The sequence below is a fragment of the Acomys minous genome (genome assembly GCF_964271855.1).
Source record: "Acomys minous genome assembly, chromosome: 9".
Classification (NCBI taxonomy): domain Eukaryota; kingdom Metazoa; phylum Chordata; class Mammalia; order Rodentia; family Muridae; genus Acomys; species Acomys minous.
In genome coordinates, this window is record NC_140490.1 from 101,536,505 (window position 1) to 101,556,397 (window position 19,893).

The following is a 19,893-nucleotide window of genomic DNA, read 5'->3' on the forward strand; positions in this document are numbered from 1 at the left end:
GAGAGAGAGCTGTGCTTCACAAATGGGCAGAATAGAATCTAAAAAAGAGTGTCTGTAAAAGTATGCTCGTTTTTTTAAATTTTAAGTTTCTGATATGCCTACTCTTAATTTTACAGTATTCTTTAAAGCACTTAATGAAATTATTTGTCAGACTTATATTCTTAGGTTAAATTTCATACTGGGAAGCCAAAGGTTAAACTATTTGTCTTCCATCATTATTTTCAAATGTCAGTGGAATACTAGTGTTCCATAAGTTGGAGATTCCTGCTGATTTAATATTTAGTGACTGTTTAAGAACTTCGCAGCTGTATTTTGTCCAGGCTTTGGTAAGCTTTGTATTTTAGTAGGCTGAGCATGACTTTACTGAATGCAAGTCAAACTTGTAAAACCTATAGAGCTTGCTATGATCACAACTTTAGACCAGAACCTAAATTAGCCATTTTATCTTTTAGAAATTTGTAATTATGTTGGGGAAAAAAAAAAAGAAAGCTTACCACAAAAAAATTAATCAATAATCAAGAATAACTGTGCATTAATTTATGAAAATGGTAGATGCCAGTTATAACATAGGAATGTCTTATCCAAAAAAAAAAATCAAGTTATGTATGCTGTTTGTCAATATCCTAGGCCACTTAGGGAGCTCATCCTTTGTTGGAGGGTTTGTGTTGAGGTAAAAACAAATTCATGCTGCGGATGCGTATCTTGGGTGAGGGTGTGAGGAGAATGCCCGTAGGTAATGTGTACTCGTTTTACTGCTACTTTGCCATATTTCTGAGAAGGTAAAAATCATTGTTAGCCAAACAAGACCCATAGTCCTTCCAAAGGGCGGAGCAGGTACCTCAATCATAATCCCACCCCATACACTCACTGCGCATCATACTGGGTAAATAGAGATAGCCTAGCAGTGCCTGTTGACACTGTGAACTTTCCTGTGTGTGTAGTTTGTTTACATAGTGCTTAGCTGTTGGAGGATAGTCCCTTTAGCAGCTTTGGTCCTGACTGGTAAGCTTTACATACACCCGCTGCCCCAACACGCCAAGATACCAAGAGAACTCTATAAATTTTCCATGTTCAAGAAAAGACTGAAATAGCTTTGCGCAGTCCCCTTATCACAGCACGGGTGGGAAAGTTTCTCTGCATTTATTTCCCTGTTCCAAAAATGTTCTAGAAACCATGACATGCATTTATTTTTAAATTTACTCTCATGATGCCATCTCTCAGTGCTGTTCTTGGCTTCTTAAATTTAGATTTTTTTTTTTTAAAGCAGTGTTTGGGTAGCGGTGGGATAGGGCCTGAACAAAAGCTATTTGCTTTCTCTGGGCACATTCACTGCTAACGTTTGAGCAAATTTGGACCGAGGAAAAACAGAGCATACAAACTGAAATCTGAAGAAAGCCAGACTTGTTCAAAGAAATTCTTTCATTCATACTTAATAAATACTATTTATTCTGAATTTCATGTGCTTACCTTGTATTTTCGCTGACAAAAAAAATGCAATAATTAATAAAACACTAAGAAAGGAGGGCTTTTTTTCCCCCCTAAGCAAGAGAAATAAAATGCCTCAAAAGTCTACATTGGATAAGTTTACCCAGTAATTTGTAGCCAAATGTGAATCCTAGTGACTGGAGTAAATACAAGAACTTTATTGTCTTATTTTAGCAAATCACCCTTGAGCACTGCATTGGCATAGAAATAAGACCCTGGCCTTCAAAATTCATGAGCTTAGAGACAAAATGCAAATAAGTGATAGCTGTAAAGAAAAATTGATACAGAGTCTAAAAGAGAAAACTCAGTCAGCACAGCGGCCTAAAACACACAGAGAGAGCGGCAGTGTGGAAAGGCGCACAGATGTGCGTGTAAAAACTGAGAACAGTAAGCAGACCAGTTGCTGTGGGTATCCATTATCTTCTGACAGAGCTGACTTGAGTCATGTCCTGGTTCATGATTGTGACATTAGGCAGATTTCCGGAAAGGAGTAATACTGTCTGCCAACCCATAAGATTGTTGTGAAGGACGTGGTCTGAACCCAGCGTGCCTGTCTGTGTTCACTAGCTGTCTGGATTGGGATTTGATCTTAGGGTTGGGGACATGGGTCTCAAGTGAAGGTTTCAGGCTCGATCCAGTAGGCAGGTGTGTAGCCAGAAGTTAGTGAGCCCTAAGAGGGATGTTATATCGCACTATAGGAATATTAAAGTATATCAGGGTAAACTCAGGAGGTAGCAAAACTAGGTAGGGAGCTGGGCGGTAAGTTTGGCAGGTGAGTTGGAAGCGACTATTTGTGCTGTGAAATTCTGGTTATAAGTATATTTCTGTATGAACAATATTTACTAACTGCTATAGACTTTTGAGAAATACTAATTGTATTATATTTTATGAAGTATGCGTACTATAATCTCTTACACAAAGAGTTGATACATTATCATTTTCCTGTTTATTAGTACTTCGTGATAAAAGTTTGAACTCATATATAACTGGTTAAAATTCACTATTAGCTTGCTTTATTAAGTACTGTGCTTACAGTAAAGACAGTATTACTGAAGTTTGAAATTGGGTAACTGGAGGGAAACCTATTAAACTTTTTACAAAGTTATCTGTTGTTACAGGTACTCATGTAATGGAAGGTTCTGGAAGAATGGTAGTTACGGCTGTAGGTGTGAATTCTCAAACTGGAATTATCTTTACCTTACTTGGAGCTGGAGGTGAAGAAGAAGAAAAGAAAGATGAGAAGAAAAAAGAAAAGAAAAGTAGGTCTAGCAGTTTGCTGTAAGAATTGGTATCTGAGCCAGGCGGTGGTGACGCACACCTTTAATCCCAGCACTCGGGAGGCAGAGGCAGGTGGATCGCTGTGAGTTCGAGGCCAGCCTCGTCTACAAAGCGAGTCCAGGACAGCCAAAGCTACACACAGAGAAACCCTGTCTCGAAAAACCAAAAAAAAAAAAAAATTGGTATTTGGAAATAACAGCAACTGGGAATTATGAAAACTGGTACAGAAGTAGGTTTCTTTGATGAGGCTGTAGTATGAAAACGTCTGTAAAATGTTAATTACGTAATACACCTTCAAACAAAATAATAACTCCATTAGGGTTTCTGATAGCATAGCCAGTTCCTCTACTGGAGGAAGAGGCGGTCAGCGTATGCTTATTACTTCGGTTTGGGCTGGGTCCTGGTCCTTCTGTGGCCATGTGATCAGAAAAAGGAGTTCAACTCTAGCTTACGGGGTTGTTTGTCTTGTTTGTCTTGTCCTTCACTGCTAGTTTTTCTTCCAGCCAGTTGCATCTTGCTCTCATGCGGTTTTTAAATCTTCAAATGTTCGCCTTCCACGTGCTCCATTCTGTGTGTGCATGCTGGCACGCTCGCCCACAGCCTAGGGCAGTGCTTCGACACTCGTGCTTGTCTCGCCTTTTTGACCCCACCATTACATGTCCAGACCTTTCATCTGGACTAAACAGATTGTCAGCAGACTCTGATAGCATGTAGTTTATGCGCAGAGATCGTAGAGATCAAGAGTGTCAGTTCAGGGTATGCCTCCAGAGGATGCCCTCCTCCATCCTGTTTGCTAGTGCCTTCTCTCTCAGGACCCTCTCTGCTCTGCCTTGACAGCAGTTTACTGACCTGTAACCATTTGGATTTGTTGAATGTTCTTCAGGATGTAAGCCTATATTTTGCTTTCTCGGATGGGTATTTTTAGGATCTTCTAAAATAAATGCCTGACTAAAATTTTGGCTTGCCATAACTATATCATTGTTTCTGTTTTGTTGGGTTTTGGAAGTCTGTTGTTGTGGTTTATGATGCTGGGCATAGAATAGAGTCAGTCTCACAGTAGAGGTACGTGTTTGCTTGGACTTTCCTAAGGCAGGGTCTCACGTTCTGCCTCAGGGTAGTCTTGAATTCAGTGGCTAGACCCAGGTTGGCTTGAACCCGAGGCAAACATCCTGTTTCAAAGTACTGGTATTACAGGCATGAGCCATGACACGTAGCTTGTAGCAAAACCGGTGGCATACACCTTTAATCAGAACACTAGGAAGGCACAGGCAGATGGTTCTCTTGAGTTCAAGGCCAGCCCTGTCTATGTAACAAGTTCAGAACAGCCAGGGCTACACAGAGCAACCCTATCTCAAAAAACAAACAAAAAGGTTGAGTGCATTGTTTGGCCTTTGTGCATTATCTTTCCGTTCGAAGTTCCTATTTCAAGCAAAAGTATCTGAAAATGACTTTGTGTTGAGAGTGTAGCTCCATGGTAGAGAAGTTAACGGCGTACTGAGTCTGTGTCCATTTCCTAACATGAGCGGTGGGGGCAGGGAAAAAGTTAACGACTCAAGTTTAGGTGGCTAGCTCAGCCTTCTAGAGGCTTCCACTTCAGTACCCCTTGGTGAGCCACCGTAGGCTTCTTGACACATGATAGTGGTCATTACTGAATGCTTCACACACTCCATCTTCACCTCCCTTCATTCTTACTTTTAGGAAGGTGAACGTCTGAGGTTGTGTAACTTGACCAGGTTAAACTGGATCACACTCTCAGCTCGAACATCACTGAGCCCTGTGAAAACAAGAAGTGCACTCATGACAGGCCTTACTGACCTACAGTGACTCTCCCAATAAGTACTGTCCCCTGAGGTCTTAGCCAACTGTTTTTATTAGTCTAGCCTGGAATAGCCCTAGGAATTAACATCAAAGCCATTGTCTAGCTTTTTTTTACATTTTTCGCTTCTTTCTCCTCCCTCCAGCCCTTCTCCTATCGTGCCTGCTTTGGCGTCTAATCAGACACAACCCAGGCTAATCTATCTCCGTGTCCTCCCTGTCCGTTTGCTTGCCAGCCTGGAATGTGGTTTCTGGTCTCCAAACCTGAGCTCACTGAAAGGAGCTAGGTGTTCTCTTACTATCGCCTCATCTCTCCCAAGCTTCTGTTCTTTCCTGACCATATTTCTTCCAGGTTTCCCAGCTTGAAGATGCTCTTCTTGATAGAGAAGTTGGAAGAAAATAGGCTCATTTGCTTGTTCCAAACAGTGGAGTCGTCCCTTCCCTGACTATTGCTTCAGACGCGTGAGCTTCCTGTGTCCTGTGACTCTAAGCTAATTTAGGGAGTTTTCTTTGACTGCTAATCCTTCTGGCTTATTAGTGCCTTGCTTTACTAACTCACCTCCCTGCCTTTTAATCCCATTTTCATTCTCACTCCCACTAAACCTCTCCTGTATGCCTGTTTTCTTTTTATAGCATCTCCTCCCTCCCTCTCTATCCTCTCCTTTCTGTTTTCTCAGGGTTATGTCTGTATTTAGCTTGACAATTTCTTGTACCATATTCGGGCTTCTTATAACTTATAAAAGAATAAAGCCTTATGCAGAAATACAGTAGGCATGCCCTCAATTATTTGGGAGTGTTCTCTTCTGGTAAAACCTAGGACGTGATTGACAGAGTCAACAAGCCGGTGTTTTCTATTTGCACACCTACACACCATTGTGTAACAATCCTCCTATAGAAATGTGAACTGCCTCTGCATAATTTAGCATGGCCGTATTCATTTCTTTTGGAAAGCTTTAATTCCCATTTTGTTCCTACAGATAAGAAACAAGATGGAGCTATTGAGAATCGCAACAAAGGTAAATTGGGGAAGATTTTAAAAGTACAGTTAGCTTGTTTTCTTTATCTCCAAAAATAGATCTGCTGTGTACTATATTTATCCAAAATTAGGGTACATGTGACAGGGAACATCAACAGTGTTAACTTGGGTTAACCTCTCTTGCCTCTGCTGTAGTCATGCTGTCTCTACCGGCTGAGGAGAGTATTAATTATGATTAGTGCTACTGTGCTTGGGTAGCTTTCCACATAAGCGATCCAAGTGCTCTGACGTACCCGATATGTTACTATATGGTGGGTAGCAAAAAAATGACTGAGAGCCCATGTAGTGTAAATTACATTTAAAAGTCTATAACCATATGCATGTTTTTCTATATGTGTAATGGTATACAGTGTTGTACATTTGATCATAAAGCACACGAGAGGGCTCTGTAGTCTTTGGAAATGGCCTAATATCTAGCATCACAAGAAAAGAAAGAAATTTAGTAATCTTAGTTCTTAGTTTAAAGACTCTGCATGCCTCATTCCTATCACTAAACGTGACAAACAGCCTTAAGTCTAGAACAGTGCCACAGGCTAATGTCACTGCTCTCTTATTCCCACTGTGTAGCCACCACTAGTACTCCAACACACACACACACACACACACACACACACACACACATACACACACACACTTGAATAATGGTTATAGTTCAGCCTTTTTTCTGTAACAGGCTAATCTTGTAAAAAGAGAAAGAGAGAGGGGGGAAAATGTTTCAAAATGTTCACCGTGCCTCTAAAATGCAACAAAATTGTATTTTCTCCAAACTCAGCAAAAGCCCAGGATGGTGCGGCCATGGAAATGCAGCCTTTAAAGAGTGAAGAAGGAGGAGATGGTGATGACAAAGACAAAAAGAAAGCAAATTTGCCAAAAAAAGAAAAGTCCGTTTTACAAGGGAAACTTACGAAACTGGCTGTTCAGATTGGCAAAGCAGGTATGACACACAAGAAAGTGAGGTGTTGGTTTTAAAATACTTATATCTACTTGAAAAGTGGCTCCTATGACATCAATGGAAGTCATTCCTTTGCAAGTGTAAAGGATACTAAAAGAATAGTTTTAAATTTTGTACAAAACTTTTTGGAATACCATAGGCACTCATAATGTGATTGCCGAGAATAGGCCATTACTCTTCATCCAGTGAGGTAACCCATGGTCAGGCTAAAATTAGGGCCTGAATTCGCCTAATTTACAAGCCTATACAGTCATCTCTAAATTTCTAGGGTTTGAAATGAAAAGGGGCTGTCAGGGAGATGGTTTAACACAGATTATCGAACTATGAACCTTTCTTAGCACACATTTTGCTCAGCCTTTTATTGGCTGTCTATGAAAAATAAGTGTTTTTCTAAACATAATAATGTTGCTCAGCTGAAAACACTGGTAATTATGAAGCTGAGAGACTAAAATGCTGCCTTCACTGGACAGCACCTGTGAAATCAAGGCTGCTCTTCAGAGGGGCAGTAAAGGAGAACACGTGGGCAAGGTGGCATTGCACAGCACCGCCCAGCATGGCCACCTTTTGACAAATGCTGTGTATAAACAGCGTGCGTTATGAGGGTAACACAGACGGCTAGGAGGATAATTGGTGAAGCAGCCTGCGCTTTATATGCGGTAAGCTTATTCCTTAAAAGCAAATACACATGTGTATTAATCACGAGGTCATGGTGTTGACTCATACTGTTGGAAAGGGTGGACTTGAGGTGGGAAGAGCACTGAGTGACTACTAGGTAGGACATTAGAACCAGATATTTAAACCTGGTTTTTGTTTGTTTGTTTTTTAATATTCATTTATAAGAGGCTAAACAACACGTGCCGTAGAAGGGTTAAATGTTTTATAATACATAGGTTAATATTTATTTTTCTGAGTTAATGAATTAGTAAAGATAGACCAAAAGTAAATTAGGAAATGCTCCAAGTAGTCTAATTTTATGTGTGTAATCTTAAGCATGGAGCTGATTTAATTTTCAAGGCTCTTGAGTTGACGTCTTCCCGCGCCTTTCAGAACGTTGAGCATTGCAAGCAGCTTAAATGGGCTAGCCTGTGCATATTTGCTTGTGTTTGCCTCTTATTTTTGTCTCTACCTTAGCCAGGGCACAGGTACAGTTATCAACGAATCAGAAAAGCTCCTCTCTCAGTTCTGTGGGGTCAGAGTTATACCTGGAAGCAGAACTCAAATCTGCTGGGTGTGGTGAGTGAAGTGCACTCTGGGGGAACAGCTCAGGAAAGCTCAAGTGGACGTAACTTAGAATTGTTATAAAATACCGAGTGACTAATGCACAGTTGGCAGTGGGTAGTAGCTACAACATTTAAGCAGTTGCCCTCCTCTTCTGTCTTTAAAGGTCTACTGATGTCTGCCATCACGGTTATCATCCTAGTATTATATTTTGTGATTGACACCTTCTGGGTCCAGAAGAGACCGTGGCTCGCTGAATGCACACCCATCTACATACAGTACTTTGTGAAGTTCTTCATTATTGGAGTTACGGTTCTAGTGGTTGCAGTTCCGGAAGGGCTGCCCCTGGCTGTCACCATCTCACTGGCATATTCCGTCAAGGTTGGTGGGCATAGTTAAGTAGACGTGTTGTTTAAAGCCTCAGTTGGTATGGAAAGTGGAAGGTTTCCATGCCCTTAAAGATGTGGGTAGTGGTTCCAGTATGTCTGTGCACAGAGACCTATTCACTTCACGAAGGGCAGCAGCCTCTCCAGGGCGCCTCACTCCCCTTCTCCCATCCGTAAAGTTACGGTTGGGGTACGTGCAACTTAGTGCACGGCACAAAAGCAAGGGCATTTTACTTCCTGAGTCCTCCTGTTCCTACAATGACGTCTTCTCACTTGTGGGCAGATTTTCATTTCCAAAAACAGTTCAGGTATCATTTGCATGTAATAAGGCCCTTTGACTCCCTCGCTGTGGCCCACAGAGTCCTGCTGGCTCTGGCCCTTCCCTGCTCACGTACCTGTCAGAGCTCGTTTACCCCGCCTCACCCTCCCTCAGGCCCAGCCTTCCCTGCTGGTTTCTAAACGGCCCCTCTAGGATTTCTCTTTCTTTGTGGTTGTGCAGGCTGCGCTTCACGGAGGGATGCTGTTCCTGTAACTTGTGAAGTTAGTTGGCACTTCTCTTAGTAAGTGACATTTCTGACAGTGAGAAGTCTAGCCAACAGCAGCTTCTATGCTGACATCTTTCCTTCAGTGTTCTGAATGTTTTACAAATGGCCAGTCATAAGAATCTCTTTGGCTTACTGTCTAATTCTTTTTTTTAAATTTATTGTGCCTGCATGTTTGTATGTCACACAGTGTCCATGTATAAGGGCAGCTTACAGGAGCGGATTTATTTCCTTCCTCCATGTGGGACCCAGGGTCATCAGGTGGCAAGCGGCTTTCACTCACTGAACCACTTTGCCAGTCCCCACTGTTCATTTTCTTTTCAGACAATTAACACAGATTTTATAATTAAAATTTTTTAATATATTAAGGTGTTTACAAAACACAATTTACCCATCTGTGTGTACTTTTTTTAATGCTTTAAAAATGATTGGAAATGATAGAATAAATACAGATTTTTTTTTTGACGAACCAATCATTCATTTTTCAAAATTGCCATCAGTACATTTTGTGTAGTCTTTAGTGATGTTAATTTTTCAAGGAAGATATAGATAAGTTGATCTGTGTTCCTTGAATAGAAAAGTGAGATCATTTTGCTTAAAGTCTTTTAAGCTTGCATTAAATGTCTTTTTAGCCCTAATGTAATCAACATCTATTCCTTTCACTGTGGTGTGGTCTTTATACATCCTGTGGCTGTTTTGTGAAGTTTAACATCTTTTTAGTTTCTCATATTCAGATCATAAGTAATTCGGGAAGTACATATTTCTCTTTTTCATGGTTATTCAAAAACTGATTTTTTTATATTCTCTCATGAATTAGTGATGGGTGGGGAACTTCAAAAATGAATTTGTGTGTGTGTGTGTGTGTGTGTGTGTGTGTGTGTGTGTGTAATTTTAATTTAAATGCCTTTTGCAACTGTTGTGAAAACTCTTGGCATCTTTGAAACTACCCTCTTTAGTTATAAATTAAGCGGTGACATACACTTTAATCCTAAGGATGAAAATTTCCGGGATTTGTGTTAGATAAAAATGTCTGAGTCATGTCTTTGCATGTTAACTCAGCCTATAAAAGTGAAGGAAAACAACCACCACCGAAACAGCTGCATGCTCGCAAATTTCTCACATGTCTGACTAAAGCTATGTTTTTGTTAGAAATTGATAAGGAATTCTTCTTCTTATTTTCTATTTAGTGAAACTTAGCCCTTTATCTTGCATTACTATAATTACCACTGTACCTACAGTAAGATCGTCATGAAAGTAAGACACTAAGTAATTTCACTAAGCATATCAGAGGCATGTGGCACCTAAATATAGATGCTGAGATCCCTGTTAGATTATGCAATGTGTCGGTACCATGGTTGAAACCATTAAACACCAGCAGTATTCGCTGTGGCCTGTCAGAGTGGGACAGATATCCTAAAATCCTTCTGCCGTTAAGCTGTTACTTTCCAAGCTGTGTTTGTATTGATTGATTATTTTACCACTGAGATGTAATGAGGCGATTGCCCTTCTGTATGGTTTAACGGTCTTGGGTTGTGGTTTTGTATTTTGCTGCTATAGAAAATGATGAAGGATAATAACCTCGTGAGGCATCTGGACGCTTGTGAAACCATGGGGAATGCCACAGCTATTTGCTCAGATAAAACGGGGACATTGACAATGAACAGAATGACAGTGGTTCAAGCTTACATGAACGAAACGCATTATAAAAAGGTTCCCGAGCCAGAAGCTATCCCACCAAATATTTTGTCCTGTCTGGTCACAGGGATTTCTGTGAACTGTGCTTATACGTCAAAAATATTGGTAAGGCTCCTTTAACATATCTGCATGAAAGCATTGCCACTTACAGTATGATTACTGTCAGGTCTGCTTGCTTGTTGGTTATTACTGTGTTCCTGTGTGGCCACCAGTGCTGCGGAGCAGCTATGGAGGTCTGAGGATCACTTTGTAGCAATGGCTCTCCTTGTAAGCTTGGGTTCTAGGCATCAAACTCGGGGTTTCCGGGCATAAAGAAGTGCCAGAGCCCCTAAGCCATCTCCTAGACCACAGCAGTACTTGTTTTTTGTTTTTTTTTTTTTCCTTTAATTTCTGGTGTTTAGAAATTTTGAAGCCTTGCAGCCAGGCTATGTTCTTAATGTTATTACTGTTTACTGTGCTGGGTGTAGCACAGAGTGCGTGTGCCTGTTAGGTCAGTGCTCTACCACCACGCTCCATTCACAACCCACATACCCATTACGCTCAGTCATTGCGACTGTGTTCATTTTTGTGGAAGACCTGGCGATCCTACAGTACAATATCCAGTGTCGATGTAGAACAACCCTTGGAGCTACATTATGTCTGCTGTCTTCTGTTTTCTTTCTCAGTAGTTCCTACCCATAAGGTTGTCTTCAGACATTTTTAAAGGCTCACAAAGTAATCGTAGATTTTGCGAGAACTTTTTCAACTATGCAGATTCTAAATTTTTTATTTAAACTGAAAGTATAACGTGTATGTTTGACTTTCTGTTGTCTTAGTGATCTATTAACTCTGTGGGCAAAAATTATATTGCAAGTTTTGCTTAATGAAAACATGGGTGATTGGGTAGATTAGAAAATTAGGAGGTTCTGGTTTCTAGGCCTAGTCTTACCATTTACTATTAAAAAGTCTGAGCTTTTACTTTCTATAAATAAGAACTTTTTAAAATTACTTAATATAAAAATAAATGATAAAAATGGGAAGTGAAAATGGAATCAAACTTAAGTCCTGCTGTGTATCAGGACAAGACATGTGCCTCTTATGTCGTTTTATTATAAGGCGGTAAGTACTAGCAACTAGTTGGACTGAGGTGGAGCCTATGCCACCCTCTTCCTCCCCAAAATCCTTTCTACCTTGCCTGCGTCCATCTTTGAAATTCTCATATGAGAAGACATTTTTTACATCATTTTGTTTCAGAATGCTTCGTTCTGTTGTATATTTTAAGTTAAAATTTTAATAGGAGAGTAAAATAATGCTAGCATCTAACCCCCCACACCTTTTTTTTTTTTAAACAGCCACCAGAGAAAGAGGGTGGATTACCTCGTCATGTGGGTAATAAAACAGAATGTGCCTTGTTGGGACTTCTTTTGGATTTAAAACGGGATTATCAAGACGTTAGAAATGAAATACCAGAAGAAGCATTGTACAAAGTCTATACCTTCAATTCTGTTAGGAAATCCATGAGTACAGTCCTGAAAAATTCAGATGGAAGTTACCGGATCTTCAGCAAGGGTGCATCTGAGATAATGCTGAAAAAGTAAGCATAAAGTACTTAGATAAATGAGCTGACTCCACTGCATATGGAATGTCCTTGTGTTATTCTTTTACGGGCATCATGCATTTGGATAGCATTGCAGAGGTTTGTAGCATGCCTGCTGTGTTCTGCCTCTTGCACTCTATGGCTTCTTACTTCTCAGCATTTTGCTCTAGGGAAAATAAGCCTATCACATTTAGTGTGGTAATTTCAATCAGGTAAATGTTGGTGTCTTGGGAAAGCATCCTTTATGTAAAGCAGGAAGTCGTGTTGTGAGACCTAGGCTACAAACGGCTTCCCCTCATCCACATCACACTTTGTTATGTGATTCCAGTGTGATGGGCTGAAAAACTGGTATCACTGACTTTCTTGGTAGCGGATAAACGGCAAAGAGATTTTGGGATTGTTTTGAGCCCAGGTTTCTCTGTGTAGCCCTCTCTGTCCTGCACTCGCTGTGTAGACCAGGCTGACCTCCCAACTCACAGCACTCCACTTACCTCTGCCTCCCAGAGTAGTGGGATCAACGGTGTGTGCCGCCACACCCGACTGAGAGGTTGTTTTTGTTTTTTGTTTTTAATCAAAGTTAATCAGGCATTGACCTTGCATCTAATTAATCTGAGGCAGAGTTTCGTTTTTCTGTTTGGGGGTTGTTTTTTTTTTTTTTCCTCCTTACTTTCCATTCTCCTCCTCCATTAGAAAAGGGGGTGGCCAGTAGTAGCACCTAGAATGGAGTAAAACAATGTGTGTAAATGTCTCTCATAGGGGCTGACTAGTAGTAAGTGTACAGGAGCTCACAGTAATGTTTACGCTCTGCTTAGAGACTGAGCCAACAGGAGTGAGTAAACCAGGTAATGCCACTAACGCGCTTTTCACTGAAGCTCTGTGATGGAAACTAGATATGGTGGTGCTTGCATACAATCTCAGCATTTGAAAGTCATAGGCATTACAGGTTAGTGACCAGGCCAGACTGTATAGTGAAACCTTGTTTAAAAAAAAAAAAAAGGACAGAAACAAAAAATGCTGTGACTGAAAGTAATTCTTGAGTCAGGAACTAAGGTGGGCAGGGGTGAAAGGAGTGACTGGCGCCAAGGCCTGATGCGAGCCACGGGAAGGAGTCATGGAATACAAAGGAGTGAACGTATTAAGGACCGTTGAGAGGAAAGAAATGTGCAGCTTAGGGGATGAAGAAGCAAGTGTCCAGGTCAGAGTTTTAGAGTTATCAAAAGCACTTGGGGTAATACTGATGCCGACTGCATGGCCTACGGGCAGCATTCAGTCTTGTGCACTAAGGTTAAAGCATCGGGTAGAATGCTTCAGCGCGGCTTGGAGGCCTTAGAAAACAGTCAGAAGGTGTGGATTTAACAGTCAGCTCCGCGGAACCACATAGAAGAGCATCACCATCACCGAGAGGAGTATAGGAAGATGAGACTTCGCTACCTACCAGGGGGAAGCTTGGGGTTAGTTTCACTAAAAATTAAACTACTTTGATAGAATCTTTCTCATCGAACGTCTACTTATTTTAACAAAAAGATTCTTCTTTTCTTTTGCGGTTAAAACAAGATAGGTGATGAAATAACGTCACAGGTAAGGGGTTGACTGAACTTACCCTGTTTATTTAAAAGGAGAAAATATTTTTATGTTGGCACTCGGGAATCTTTGTGAAAATGTTTTAAGAATACTGCTTCCAAAAGAGAAAATTTAGAGACTAACTGAGGTAACTGGTTAAGAACCATAAGTAAGAGCCACACGGATGAGAACTGTTTCCTAGAAGGACGAGTAAGCAAGTCCCTGTAATTTAGTATGTGCTTCCCTCGTTTCCAGAACTCAGGTCCCGTGACTTCTCCCTCACCCTTGCCTGTCACTTAAATTGCATTAACTTGCTTTTGTTAGTTACTGATGTTTGGATTCGACGTTTTCCTTCTAGGTGTTTCAAAATCTTAAATGCTAATGGTGAGGCAAAAGTATTCAGACCCAGAGACCGCGATGACATTGTGAAAACCGTGATCGAGCCGATGGCGTCAGAAGGCCTGAGAACCATATGCCTGGCATTCAGAGATTTCCCAGCGGGAGAACCAGAACCGGAGTGGGACAACGAGAATGATGTCGTCACTGGCCTTACTTGCATTGCTGTTGTGGGCATTGAAGATCCTGTGAGGCCTGAGGTAGTGAGATGTCCCGTTCTGCCTGTGCTGGGTGAATCTAGGCATTAACCATGATCAGTCTCCCGGCAGAACTCCTGGTGCGGGTGCTGTTTACTCTGTGGGAACCAAAGATGAATGGAATAATAACACAACAGTAATAGAAGAGCTAACACACATTACCCTTTATGCTGTTTGTGCAGGCAGCTTCCCTGGTAAAGTGTGAGTGTGTGTAACACTGAAACCTAGCATATCATTATTAATTGGCTTTAAGATGTAATTCCTGTATCATACAATTATCCAAATTCAAAGAGCTGTCTAATGGTTTCTTCCTTGGCTTACCGATAGTTGTGCAGATGCCACTACGGTCAGGCGTAGAATAGTTTTTGTCACCTGAGACACAAACTCCATAATCATTCTGTTCTCCCTGTCCTGCCTCCTTATGGTGCCAAACAGCCACATTATTATAATTCAATAATGTCTAGCCTACATCTCACCATGCCTTCTACCCTTAAACTCCCAAGTCGGGGTAACCAGCATCCGCTGTGCCCTTCCTGAGTACTGCTCCCACCTAGTTTTAACCCAGTTCCAGTTTCTCCTTACTGTCGTTCCCCCATCTAAATGATCCTAGGTGAGTTTCCAGTCAGAGATTGCTTAGATGTTTGGAGTAAAATGTGTCTTAAGCTTGTATGAGATAAAATTGGTCAGTAGCTTATAAATCATGTTGATTAAAAAAAAATAGATAACTCAAGCAGTGTCTGTCACTCGTTGAGCTCACCTCATCGAGTACCTGGCACCCAGTAAATATTAGCTGCAGGCAGAGACTATGGAGACATTCTCCATCCAGGGATACAGATTACTAAGAGTTGGCAGGGTGGAGGAAAAACAACAGCTCGAACATTTAAACTTAGATACATATTTAAGTTGTTTGGAGTTATTTATGTGCTCTAAGACTATCGGATACGCTGATGCTTGTGCCACCCTTGAAAAGCATCCGTGTGGTAACTGTGTCTGCAGAAAATCAGTAGTGTAATACGTACTAAGGTCTGGTTATTTTTCAGGTACTTAAGTATATAAATAAGTGAAAGAAATCGCATTGGTCATTCAGAGATAAAGTAAAGGTTCTGCCTTGAGAAAAGGATTGATTTGCAGAGGACATAGATAAACAAATATCTGTAATGTGATGGCTTAGCCAACAGTAGAGACACTTAATAAGACGAAGGCCAAGTTTGTTTAGCTAGTTCAGTGGCACTCCAGAGAGTTTACATTTAAACTGAACTTGGGATAGACGTCACAGGCATGCAACTTGCAGGACCAGTTTCACACTTTCCCCTCTGCATGCCATGTATGTGAAGTATTGAGTGCTGAGAGATTATACACAAAAGAGTTTCTCTTTTCCCGGGAAATCATAATTGTGTTGACATTAGGCCCTCCTCATTCTGCCATGAAAATCAGACCAGACAGGAACTGAGGAACACCGTAAGCAGTTTTTCTTTTTCCTGGGTGTGTCGTTATCAGCGTCGTTTCTTTGTAGTTTCCTTGCTATCTCCGTGGCCCCGAAGCCATTTGAATTTACACCCTGTGCTCTGGTAGGATTCGTATGGATTCTCTGCCTAGAGGAGCAAGGAAGGATTTTTCTGAGCAGACTGCTGTAGGAGAAGCACACGCTGCCATGTCAGTCTGTATGTAGTAGAGTTTCAGTAAATCTAGAACACTAACTGTTCTGAGGCCGTCTGTTACTCACTCCGCAGTTCTGGGAGCTCCGTGCGTTGCGTTTAACAGCCGAGGAACCCTCGCATATTTTTAACATGGATTGCTGTGTTAAACACGAATTCTATCAGAAAGAGTATCAGATGTTCTAAAGACTAAATGACACCGAGGCGGGGATAGCAGTTAGAAGCTGTTGCAGTACGCTCCAGGAATAGAACTGACTCACAAGTTTGAGATAAAATGTGTTAAGACTTGTTGGTCCTTACAAAAGCATGGGCAGGAAATGGAAGAGGAGTTAGAGCTGAGTCCTGGGCTCCGGTAGATAGTAAGGATTCGAGGGTTCCAGATTGTGATGCCCACTGTAGACAGAGCCTCCAGCACAGCTCTGTGTGACAAGGAGGGATTTTAAAGTCATTAGCTCAGAGACGGTTTGGGGGTAGATAAAAGATGGATTAGGACCGTGGTTCTCAACTCTCCTAGTGCTGCGACCCTTTAATACACTTCCTCATGTTGTCACACACCCCCAAGCCATAAAATTATTTGTTTCTACTTCATAACTATAATTTTGCTACTGTTATACGTCATACTGTAAATAGCTGATACACAGGATATCTGATGTGCGACTCCCTCCCCCCCGCAAGAGGGTCACAGTCCACAGGTTGAGACCCACTAGATTAGATTAGGAGCCATTTGTCACTGACCATCTTACTCAGGTGTCCTCTGAACAGTAAGCCAGAATGCTTAAAAACTACCACTTAACTGCCTGATGGCAGCTAAAAGTGACTGGCAGAAATAGAAAAGACGGTATTGGCAGTGATTGAAGAAATTCTGGACATCTTGAGATAAAAGTTGTTAGTTGTGAGTCTGTGAAGTCATTTTTTGTTCAATGAGATGTTTTTCTTGGAAATAATAATTGTCTGTCCTAATGGATTTACTTTCTGTGTAAACTAGGTACCTGAGGCCATAAAGAAATGTCAGAGGGCTGGGATTACTGTGCGCATGGTCACTGGCGATAACATTAATACAGCTCGGGCTATTGCTACCAAGTGTGGTATTTTACACCCAGGGGAAGATTTTCTCTGCTTAGAAGGTAAAGATTTTAACCGAAGAATACGAAATGAAAAAGGAGAGGTAAGGATTCCTTTTCTTAAGTTTTAAGTTAATATTCTTAGTGTACTAGTAATTTCTTCAACCAACCCATAGTGAATATACATGTTAGGGCCCAGCATCAGTAATGCTGTTCAGCAGCAAAACAGTCTTGCATTCCAGGAGATAAGAACAGTAGTACTCAAAGGACTTGCATCTTTCAAGAATACTTGATGATGTATCATATGTCTAGGCTACTTCTGTAAGTGCAGTGCTCCAGGAGCAGCAGGGTGGGCTGGAAGAACGGACTGGTGTGGTGGGTGGTGAGAGACCCTGCATCCTCAAAGTTCTCATGCTAAGGGAGTTCACTTTGACAGGCAGTGTTGAGATTTTTCAGAATTTGACCTCTTAAGATATAGATATCAGTGGTTTTCATATTTGTATATGAATCAGAGCCATCAAGACAGCTCGTTAAAACACAGATTGATGCACCTCACTCAAGAATATGTACTGTTTGACCTGAGGCCATGCCCAAAGATTTGCCATTTTGACAAGTTCCAGAGAGCTTCTATTACTCTTTGGACCATGAATAAAGAACCACTGGTAAACATGGCAGCTAGCTGATTTGGAATTGACACTAAATTTGGCACATTTTAACTTCGATAAAAATTTATAGATTGAACAAGAGAGGATAGACAAGATTTGGCCAAAGCTTCGAGTACTTGCAAGATCATCTCCCACTGACAAACATACACTGGTTAAAGGTGAGTACATTCTGCAGCCATCTCACAGTTTCTTAACCCTGAAATGTGTTCTGCTTGGTTAAGTGAAAGCAAATCCTGAATATTAAATTGAGTCACAAATAGCATTTTTCTATTAAAATGTAGATGTAGTTTCTTTTGATATATTGTGCAAACTGTGTTCATCTTGAGTGATTACCACAGGATATTTATTACTCCCAAGCAACCTGAGTTTCTAGAATTGGTCTTTGCACATACTAAACAGTTTACGTTTTTATGTTTGTTTAACTATATATTTTTTTAACTTTGACTCTATAAATTGGACTTATCAGGATATTCTACAGAATCACCGTATTCATTCTAAAGGGTTTGATTGCACTAATATTCACTTCTCTTTAAGGTATAATTGACAGCACTGTCTCAGAGCAACGCCAAGTTGTGGCTGTCACTGGCGATGGAACAAATGATGGCCCCGCACTAAAGAAAGCAGATGTTGGATTTGCAATGGTAGGAATTTACTCAAATATTTGTGTACAATTTGCTAGCTGGGCTGTCTGCTTGCTTGTTTGTTTGTTGTCAAAATTACTATCGATTGATTTTAAGCAGTGTTCCTCAAAGTTAGTTTAAAAGAGAATGGATTCACGTAAGTGAATTCATAAATCTAATTATTTTATGTGCCAGCTTTATTAGATACTGTAAAGTCTGGCTAGAAGATGATTTCTTTGGAAAACTTTAACAATTGTATATTTGCTTTGTACTCTGAGAAATACTTAAGCATTCATCAAGTCACCTGACTCTTAAAACCACTTTCTTAAAAAATGCTTATAACAGTGGTGACCTAAAGCCTTTTAAAGAATGCTTGAGTGGCATTTTACATAGGGACATGGTCTCCTTCGTGTACAAATAGTGTGCTTCATTTTGGCATTGTCATACGTGCATATAGCGTGCTCTGCTCACACTGGCACACTGTCATTACCTCTCTTGCTCTCCCTGCCCCCTCCTGCTAGTCCCTGGCCCTCCAAAGTTTGCCCTTCTATTTTTGATGCCTTACATATTTCAATCTAGATTTCCACAAACAAGAGAGTTGCTTTTAGGGGTTTGGGGGGGAGGGAGCTTGGTTTTGTCAAAGCCCTCAATTAAAGTGTTTACTTTTTAATCTTACTTTTAGAAAATAATAGTCTTTTTAGTGTTTGCATCAGACTGGAAAGTTTTACATTGGGCTGCAAAAAAAAAAAAATCTTCTGAATAATTATTTGTTCCACTTAATGTGAGAATTCATGGCCATTGTAGAAATATTAATGTGTTTTATGGGGTGCTATTTGTCTCCTTATCCTAAAGTATGAGAGACATTGAAATCTGAAATAGTCTGACACTAAGGTCTCAGGCATGCAAGTGTTTCTGTGCACCAAGGTGTACTTGGGTAATTTTCCTCCAGTATTTTGTTGCTAAAATAGAGCTATAGAAGAAGACTCATGAAGGTAGGATTTAATTACAAGAGATGGTAAGCGGAAACTCCCCTCCAGCAAGAACAAAGATTCCAAAGACTCCCACCTTACCTTACTCTCCACCTGGACAGCTGTATTGACATGAAATGTTGAAACTTCTAAAGAGTTCCCAAAGTGGGCCACGGAAGACTTGAAGGCTCTGCCCTGTGCCTTAAGCGAGAGACATCACCCACTTTAGGACCGCGCGATCAGTAGTTGATTCATGTCAACAGATAACAGATTCTGACGTCTGCTGTGACCCTGACAGCAAAACAGGATGACAACACTAGTTTCACAGAACAGTCATTCTTTCCTCAAAACTTAGGCATAAGACAGATACTGTGGGTCTTAAATAATCACGAACAAAGCCCACCAACGCAAACTAAAAAATACAATACATAGCTTATGTTGGTAGTGGATTTTTGTGTTCAGGGTTTTGCATAATTTAAAATTAAATTAGATTTAAAAATTACATTTACTTCAGAAGTAGAGTGAGGAATTGAGTGCTGGCTGGCTTGGGCTTTTGATAAAGCACGGATCAGTTGAGATACGTATGTGCAGGTGGTCACACAGGACGATTCATTACAAACTGTAGAATCTGTTTTGATCCAAAGTTCCCAAACATATTTGTCTGTAGAATTAAGTTTTCTTTGGATACCGACTAGCCTTTATAACTGTCTCTTAAATTTATAAGGATTTGAAATGAACAAAGATATGAAGAGATTAGTGTCTGTTACCTGTAAAAATGATGAGAATTG

At 40.7% G+C, this 19,893-nt stretch overlaps 1 protein-coding gene across 4 annotated transcripts in view; it reads left to right on the top strand.

Annotated features, from left to right (window-relative positions):
• ATP2B1 (ATPase plasma membrane Ca2+ transporting 1) overlaps positions 1-19,893 on the top strand; it is a 106,072-nt gene that overhangs the window by 73,269 nt on the left and 12,910 nt on the right. For all 4 annotated transcript variants that reach the window (XM_084797263.1, XM_084797266.1, XM_084797265.1 and 1 more), the window contains exons 6-15: positions 2,604-2,744; positions 5,556-5,594; positions 6,387-6,548; positions 7,951-8,165; positions 10,270-10,512; positions 11,739-11,980; positions 13,902-14,139; positions 16,777-16,956; positions 17,588-17,675; positions 18,052-18,158. In XM_084797263.1, the coding sequence (XP_084653389.1) occupies positions 2,604-2,744; positions 5,556-5,594; positions 6,387-6,548; positions 7,951-8,165; positions 10,270-10,512; positions 11,739-11,980; positions 13,902-14,139; positions 16,777-16,956; positions 17,588-17,675; positions 18,052-18,158 (1,655 nt within the window). The remainder of the gene's footprint in view (positions 1-2,603; positions 2,745-5,555; positions 5,595-6,386; positions 6,549-7,950; positions 8,166-10,269; positions 10,513-11,738; positions 11,981-13,901; positions 14,140-16,776; positions 16,957-17,587; positions 17,676-18,051; positions 18,159-19,893) is intronic.